The sequence below is a fragment of the Cariama cristata genome, unplaced genomic scaffold (genome assembly GCF_000690535.1).
Source record: "Cariama cristata isolate BGI_N322 unplaced genomic scaffold, ASM69053v1 scaffold10766, whole genome shotgun sequence".
Lineage (NCBI taxonomy): Eukaryota > Metazoa > Chordata > Aves > Cariamiformes > Cariamidae > Cariama > Cariama cristata.
Genome location: NW_009623842.1, coordinates 20200 through 29137, shown reverse-complemented (window position 1 = coordinate 29137; position 8938 = coordinate 20200). Strand labels below are relative to the sequence as shown.

General features: G+C 38.1%; 1 protein-coding gene across 1 annotated transcript in view; it reads left to right on the top strand.

Annotated features, from left to right (window-relative positions):
- Window positions 1-2167: 2167 nt before the first annotated feature.
- The window catches only part of LOC104163809 (short transient receptor potential channel 4-like), a gene marked incomplete at its 3' end in the record, with an annotated part of 26159 nt that continues 19388 nt past the window's right edge, over window positions 2168-8938 (top strand). The window contains exons 1-2 of the mRNA XM_009702926.1: window positions 2168-2255; window positions 6491-6630. Of these exons, the coding sequence (XP_009701228.1) occupies window positions 2168-2255; window positions 6491-6630 (228 nt within the window). The remainder of the gene's footprint in view (window positions 2256-6490; window positions 6631-8938) is intronic.

Here is an 8938-nt window from a genome sequence, read left to right as displayed (position 1 = left end):
AGCAGAAGGTGTGCTTTTGATTTTGTGCATGTTCCTTTAAAATAGCTGCATTCTGTTAACAAAATATGTCCCAGAGACTGGGAGCCCCTGAATTATGCCTCTCCGTTCCTCTTGTTACCTTCAATTGCCTTCAGCAGTGATCAGTTCATCAGCCCAGGTGTAAAACAGAAGAGATATTTCAAGCCTTATCAATGCTTACTGAATTCCCTGGAATGACTTTCCTTCACTTCAGAGAGCTTTAGTTCATTAGCAGCTTGTCTCACTTCTTCTTGTATCTGTGAAAAGCTCTAGATTGCGTAGTAGAGCAAAGTTGAGTTTGTCAGTTAAATGGTTTTACAATCCAGTGACAACATGTTCTCCGAGAAACATACTGAAAGGTTGTGTTGAACTTGACATGCATTGACTGACCCTGAGGAACCTCTTGCTTCCCATCACTTAAAAGTAAGGAACAAACATAGCACAGAGCAACCAACCTTTTGTACGAAAGGTAAGGCCAAAATTAGCTGGGGATCCACAAAAATCTTTTTTAAAACAACAATAGTTCAGGATACTGCCTTTCATATCTTTCTTTGTTATTATTTACAGTGAGACTTCAACCATAATTACAATTATGAATAACGACAGACAGTGTTGTGGAGGTGGCATAACATTTTTGTGAATTTCCACAGTTACTGGAAAATGATTTTTGTAGTTGCTCAAGATTGAGTACAAGATAGGAGTTTAGACAAGGTGTATCTAAGTATTTTTGTCTTAGAACTTGATATACCTTGAATGGATTTTGTAAGGGAGTTATTTCTTTGTTGTTTGTTTCTTTTGCATGGAAATGAGAGGCATGTTCCTTAGGAGTAAAATTACAGGTCTAGGTAGCTGCAAATTTATAATGCATCAATCAAGATAGATCCAAATGTTTACCATCTGAAAGTTGTCTGCCAACCTGCACAAAAGAGATGTTGTGTCTAACCCAAGGCTCTATCTGAAGGCACAGAGAACATTCATAAGAGTATTGAGACACTGCCCTGCTCAAATTTACAGTTTGCCAACAGAGTCTTAATTTATGAACGGAAAAGTAGGTCCACATTTTCTAAAAGGCATTTCAGTGTCTAATATCCAAAGATTTCAAGACTGAAAGTACAGCTTCAAAATCTAAGTCTATAGATAAATATATAAAATAAAAGCTAGTCTTACCAGTGTATATGTATTGATGTATCTACATAGAAAAAAATCTACAGATTGATCATATGTAGTAAGTGATATCCATTAGTCAATTCTTAAGGACTTTGAAAAAATATTATAAGGTAATTTTAATGAAAGATGGTATTTTTCTAAGAAAATTCTTATTTTATTTCAACGCCTTTTGTTCTTCAGTAAGAAGTATTTTAATTTCTGTCCATTTTGTTCACTTGGATAAAATTTATTTTTACAATATATAGGGTTTATTTTGAAAGAAAGAACTTTTTTCATTACTATTCAAAAATGTTTGCTGCAAAAAAGAAAATACGCTTAGTACACAGATTCCATTTTTTTTCTCCGAATTTATTTTATCTGATCTATTTTGATTCCTTTCTTGCATCAGGCAAACTGGACTTCAGTCAAATGGTTGCATTGATCAGCTTACGTGTATAATATTTCACAGTGCTATATGAAACCTCTCCATGGTGTCTGTTGTTCTCAGGGCCTCATGTTGTCTCTGGGATTCCTGCCCTGAATTTATGTCTATTTCATCCCATTAAAACCACGGGGTGTTTAATGAAATTTGTTTCTATCATCTCAGTCTGTTTCAAAATATCCATGCTGTTATTTGTCTTTTACTGCTCCAGTATCAGTTATAAACAATGCAACAAATGCTTGAAAGTCTCACCTTCAACTTTGCAATTTAAGTCCTTGATTAATGAGGTGGAAGAGCTGTATAATGTTGATAATTTCCTTGTAAGTGGCAATAAATGATAAAAGTGGGTTGATGGGGAATGGATAGGTGGGGGTATAAGAGGCAGGTGTGAAAACTAGCTGGTGTGAAGAGATAGGGAGGACACAGTTGGAGCGAAGAAACAACCAGAATATAGCAAAGATTATCCAGCTAAAAGGGTGAAATCTGCTCTGGGTGGAATTATTTCAGCTAAATACAGGCACCTGGAAGTTAGGCATCTGTTTTAATTCAGCCTGATCCTCCATGGCTCCCTTTTCAGTCAATGGGAAGATTGACCTACCTGCAGATGACAGCATTATTGCCTTGGAGATGCTCATTTCCTCCCAGGGAGGTAGAGAGAGCTTTGGGCAATGAACTTGTCCCCATCCTGACTGTCTGTAGGCTCTTGCTTTTAGATCTACCCCTTGTATTTGGCTGGTTCCTCTTAGCAGTTTTTCCCCAATGCCTGTGTGCAGGCTGGTGATGTCCCTTCTGCTTTGATGAGACGTCATTTTTCCTTGCTGCTGAACACATAGCTCTGACATGAGCTCTGTCACCATGTGATAACATTGCTGCTACTTTGGCACATTAATAAACAGGCAATGCTTGGACTCTAGATCTCTTTCCTACCCATAACAATGCACCCATTAGATGGTCTTGTCACTGCATGTCTTCTCCTCTTCTATCATGTCAGGTCATATTTTGGAATTGCCCAAAAGTCTCCTTGGATAATAAAGCCAGGTTGTGTCCAGCTATCCGTAAGTCTTCTAAATAGAAAAGGGAAGTGTGCAAGGTCACAGAGATAATGCCACCCTGGTCTCTGGATGACTTTTTTTTTTAATACATAGATTTTCGTAGCCTTTTCCTGATTCTCCCAATGAATGTAACAGAACAAAATTGACATATTGTAGTAAATCCTGTGAAAATAAGCACTGACTGACTTCTCGCCCTGACCATTCCTTCTTGCAAAAAGGTATAGTTATGATCTACAACAAGATTTCAAGACCTCTGGCTCTGTGCCTGTAAAGTAATCCTAAACAGCACAACCTGGAATCTCTGAGGTTCGTTGCTTAGAATGGTTCCATCATGTAAGCTCACTAGACCTTAGAGAAGTCCAGCTTTGCAGAAAGGCTGTGGGATTTCAGGCTCTTTGGGAGGATTTACAGAACTCCAGAGATCCCAGTTCTTCCAACATTCATTGCTCCTGAGCATCCCTCAGGATACCTAGCCATAGAAACCTAGTAGCTGCAAAGACTCTGATCTCAGCTTTCATGGTGAGATTGCCCTGGAGTTGTGGATTTTGGGAATCAACCTTAGAACTTTGTACCTTCAAAGATGTGCCTTCAAAAAAACATGTCTGGAAAGCTCTACTGTGCCTGCATAAATTGTGTGTCTCACAAACACAGCATCCGTCAATCAACCTAGCTTCAAGTTCTCTGGAGTCCCATAAGGTCTCAGTAACTGTATTTATATATGGACTTTGCACTTAAATGCTTTGACTGGCAAGAAAGACTAAATTATCACATCTGCTTTACAGCCAGCAAAAATGTAGGATTTCCAGTTTTCCATTATCATTTGCTTGAAAAAGAACAAGCCCTGCATCAGTATGAACATAAAAGTTATCCTGAACCAAGAAAAAATTTAAAGCCACCAGCATTATGATGTCAAAGTATATTCAGAACTTTCAGCTTCCAAATTACTTCAACATTGCTGGTAGTTTCTATTAGTTATGTTTGTAATTCAAAATGATCAAATTTACAATAGCCATATACTCTCTTCCACTATTCTATAATAGGTCAGTCTTTCTCTGTTAATGTCAACTTTACAATTACATTTAATTTTCTGAAGCCCAGGAAGTGCTTGGAAAAATAGTCTGGCTTTTCACTCACAAAACAGATCAAATGCAGCAGCATTAGTCAGCATTTCTTTTTCAATCTGTATATAATTCTATTATATTTTAGGCAGTGCTATCAAAGCATATGGTGCTGAGCAACAGTCTTACAGACAACAGTCCTGTTGCATTTGTGTCAGTTCATGTCTCTGGCTGGTTGTGAATCACAGAATATCTCGGCAGAAGACTTTAATGAACCTCCAGCCTCTCACTTAAGCATTCATCTTGTTAATCGTCCCAATCAATTTCTGCTCTGTTTTGAAAGCATATTTTAAAGGGAATGCTTAACTGTGATGAATTACAAAAGAGTATATTTAGTTCTGTGAATGTGTGTATTGATTTCTGTAAAGCCTTTTTATTTGGGGCTCTTCTATCAATGCAACTGTCTGCTTTCTGTGCCATGGCAGTCTTCCCAGTGTCAAGATCCTGGGGCTACATCAGTATTATTAAATAAAAAAGAGGAAGGAACTATTCTTTAACACTGAGCCTTAGGGGCCATATTACACAGCCATATATATACATGGTCATATTACATCAGGTGTCCCCAGGCTCCCCTGGCACAATGGTGATTTTTATGTGCCGTTCTGCAGATGGAGCAAGGGTGATTCAGAGCAGTGTCTGAAATGTGAGGGATATATTGCAGCCCACAAAACAGCTGCTTTTATGACATGATGATGCTTAACATGTTATGCCTAAAAGGTGGTGGAAGAGCAAGCAGGGATATTTGCAAGTACAGAGACTGCAGGTTGAAGGTTGGAGGGGACTGTGGAGGGAAGGGGGAGCCAGGCCTGATGTCGTCATGTTCATGCTGTGTGTCAGGAGTGACTAGCTCTTTGAAGAGTAAGTGGTTAAGTCCTTTCAAAGGCTGAAACGGGCAGGCATTTAGGAGCCTGCCTAGTAGCCCTGTGAAAGTGTGTTCCCTTTGTGATGACACTTGGGCAGTTAACAGCAGCAGTGGACACTGTTAGTGGATATTGAACCCTGCCATGCAATAATATTCAACTATTTTCTCACTGTGACTCATCACAATTGATTGCAGCTTGAAAATAAATGTTAGCTTCCTCACAGTGCTATATTTTGTGTATTAGTTTTGTTTGATAACCTAAAGATAGAGCTGCAATCAGCCTGTTTAGGCTGTTGTAGACACTAAAATGGGTGTATCCCACTTTCCTGTCTACATGTTCCCACCATGGTCCTTTCTCAGAATGTGTTCCCCCAGCTCTGCGGAATGCTGAAATAGTGATGGTGACATGGCTGAAAATGAACCCTATGAAAATAAATGTTACTGGACCAGTCAGATGATTTGGATACTCCTGAAGCCATGATTGCTGGTGATGACACAGAAACAAGATGGGAACATGTGGCTAAGATTTGAGGGGAGAAGGTAGGGAGGAAGGGGGCCTTTCCTTTTGAAAGCACTAAGGAGACAGAGAGACTCAACCCAAAAAATTAAAATAAAAAGAAATTGTGCACCTCACGTCTATCGCCCTCCTGCCTTCCAAATAACTCAAAAACCTACCTGCCACAAACAAGAATAGACCAGGACTTACTTCTTAAGGGTCACATTTGAGAGAAGACACAAGTTTTCCATGCGGTCAACTAGAAGACCATTGAGACAAAATGTTAAGGTTCAAGGTGAATTAAACCCAAACTAGGGTGATGCAGGACTCTGTAGGCCCCTGCACGAAATCTGCTCAACATTTTCTAAAGGAACATATGATAAGCAGGTGGAGAAAAGCCATGTTGAATTAACGGTATCTCAAAATCTATATCTGAGAGACTGGCCTCTTTTGTGGTGAATTTTGTCCCTTTAATGAGCATAAAAGGAAGAAATTCCTTTAAGAAAATAATTAACTGTGAAAAATTAAAAGCTCTGTTGGTACTGTTATCAAAAAGCTCTGTAGATAATAATATGAAATATGCATTTAAATGTTCCATGTAGTTTTATCGTACCATATTATACAATAATGTGGAGTATCTTCTTCAAAGAGGTTTTAATATTTATAAGCATTAAAAAGTCTCCACACAGTTGTCTCTAGAGCTGTTAAACAAGTTCATGTCAGACAACTTGCAAAATTTCCCATTGGGATTGAATATTTCTGTATCACTTTGTGTACGGCACAATGCGTGCTCTGCACACACCTGAAAACAGTTTCCATTCTTTCGTGTCCCAAAGGAAACAATCTACAAAAAATACTCTGCTGGAGACACTACTCTTTCCTATGGAAAAGGGAGACTTTAGTTCAGCATTGACAACAACAATAGAAATTCTCTTCCTTATTATGTGGGTTCCAGTTGAAATAAATTGAAGTGTTGGATTGATTCCTGCAGTCATAAATTTTCCAGTTTGAATTATATTGCAGCAGATACTAAGAACAGAGTTGGCAGTGGTGACTGGTTTTAAGCCTCTTTTCATACTTAGGAGACGCTGGGAAAAGAGATTGAAGAAAGCCAAAGAAATTGCTTTTGTAAAAGCAGATGACTTTTTTATTTTTGTTTTGCCTGACAAATTAATTCCGGAAACATTAATGGGAAGATAAAATTTCACCTAACTAGATGTGTAATTTAGAGCATTTATCCACCTTCCTTTTATAGTTAATGTAAGGAGAATCAATCCATTGTGAGTTAAGTGTCTAGAACAGTCACAGTCTTTTTTCTTTAATATTCATACCTAATGAATTATGTTCTATTTACAGGTTTTATCTGGGGTGAAATTAAACAGATGTGGGATGGTGGACTACAGGACTACATTCATGATTGGTGGAACCTCATGGATTTTGTAATGAACTCCTTGTACTTAGCAACAATCTCTTTGAAAATTGTTGCTTTTTTAAAGGTAAACTTTTTTAAAATTCAACAAAATATTTAAGATAAATGAAATTAGGCTTCTTCAAACTTTCTTCTGTATTTGGAGGTTCTCAAGCTTAGCAGTGCAAGAGATGTATGATGTGCTTATTGAATCTTCTGCAGCTCTGACAAGAAGCTAGACCAGGATACGAGCGAACAAAAACATTGTGATTTATACTTTTTACTTCTTGGCCTAGGCAATCTTTTGTTATTTGATCCTGAACAGTCATACTGTCATTTTCTTGGAAAGGAAAAATCACTGGTAATATTTAATAATGTTTGCACAAAATTATGTTTTGTGTTAGTCTTTGCCTGTTTTTCAGTAAGAAATTTTTGCCTCTAAGACAATTTCACACATGGTGCAAAACTTCCAGACAGTACTGCAAGAAAAATTACGAGGGGGGAAAAAAGATAGAGAGCAAGATTTTAATTTTGTTTTGAAAATTTATGATAAGTGCAACATGAAAAAGTAAAGCTGAAGGGGATAAAATGGTTACCTGTGGCTGGGCATGTTCATTTTCTCATCCTTTTCATGGACTTTTTATGAATATTTTTATATTTCTGCTGTTTGAAGTATCTTCCAGCAAAACAGCCCTTGTTTCCGAAGCCATGGAACAAGTCACGTTTTGTATGCATTCAGCATTAATCCATAATATGATAGAAATTCCTCATAAAATGAAATATTTTAATCAACAAATGGTCTCAAGTGCAAGGAAACCACATCTGAAAGGAAATGAAAGCATTTCTTAGCATCTGTCATGGAGCTGTTATCACATCCAAGTAAAGATAACAAGTCCATTTTTACTGACCACTGTGATCAGCATTGTATTTCAGCTGTTTCAAGTTCCCTGCCACCGGCTACCCTGTATGCATGGAAAGGAGAGTCTCTCCTCTGCCAGGATGCTTTTGGCTGGGAAAAGGAGACAGCCGTCAAGTAGCTGGTTACAGCTCCCCATCCTCAAACAGCAGCTGTTCCTGTGGCAGCCCTGCCCTAAGTATAGGATCCTCTAATTTATATCATCTTGTGTCTGTTCACAAGGGTCCACATGTCACCCGGTCAGGGGCAGGGATGAGCTAAGACCTGTGATCTGACACACCAGCCTCCTCCTGTGACAAAAGCTTTCTGGCGTGCTGGGTCTCTGGCTCCAAACCTTTGGAAGTCTTTTCACTCAAAGAAATTTGGAGCTGTTGCCTGAAAAAGCAAGATGCTCAAAAGTGTGAGGAGAGCTGTCATTTAAAGCTAATTAAGTGCCTTTTTCCACACAAGGATGCCTTATCATAAAGTGACTGGAAAATAGTAATTTCACTGTCCCTTGTAACAAAGCAAGAAGTTCGTTGAAAATGCATGTTTCCAAAGCATTGGAGATGGTCAGTTACTCACTTTAGAATAATATTAATTAGAGGACATCTAATTAATCCTTTCACGTCCCAGAGAACTTCTGCTTACGGCAATCAGATTCCAAGGTGACAGTATCTGGGATAATGTGCATCCATTACTCTCCAAATTAGTGCCTGCTTGCCAGTCATAATCAACACACTGCATAAAGCACTGTCTTTGGTTCTGTGGCTATTATTTTTTTGCTGCATGTGCAAAGTTGCACCCAAAACCTTTTTTGTTCCTTAAAAGAGCCTCAGTTGTGGTAGTCAATTGAAACGCATGACTATATAATGAACAGAGGAATACAAGTGTAATTTAATGCAGTCACACTTCCTTTTAATACTTACAACAGAGCTCCCCATCTTTATGCCAGATGAGATTGAGAGGATGCCAAATGTAACCAGTACATTTTGACGTAAAGCTTTTATTTTCATTTCCTAAACCTTGCAAGACAGGTTTTTCTAAAATACAGCTTTTCTGTATTTAATGAATCGAATATACAAGCCCAGTTTTTAGATGTATTCTATCTTCTGTGGATCAGCTCAAGCCACCTCAGAAAACATGTTAACTAACTCCCTTGAAAAAAATTATGAGTGCCCCCATGCTACTCTCCTGTGTGATAAATGTTTAAAAAAAAAAACCCTGTAGTGTTTGTTGCCCATTCAAGACTCTCTGACTGACACAGTCGTTAAGCAGATGGATATTATTTACAGCAGCTGGTGGGATAGTGTAAAATACACCAAAGAGTGTAATTCAGGATGAGAGAACTGCTAAGATAACTCAAAGTTATCTGCTTCATTGCCAGTATTCAAATAAAATAAGTACATCTCATATTTTTCAAAGAGCTACGCTTTTTGTCTCTGATTGTATATCAACATGTGAGGTCTTTTAAAATTATCCAGTATATCCACTGAAAATG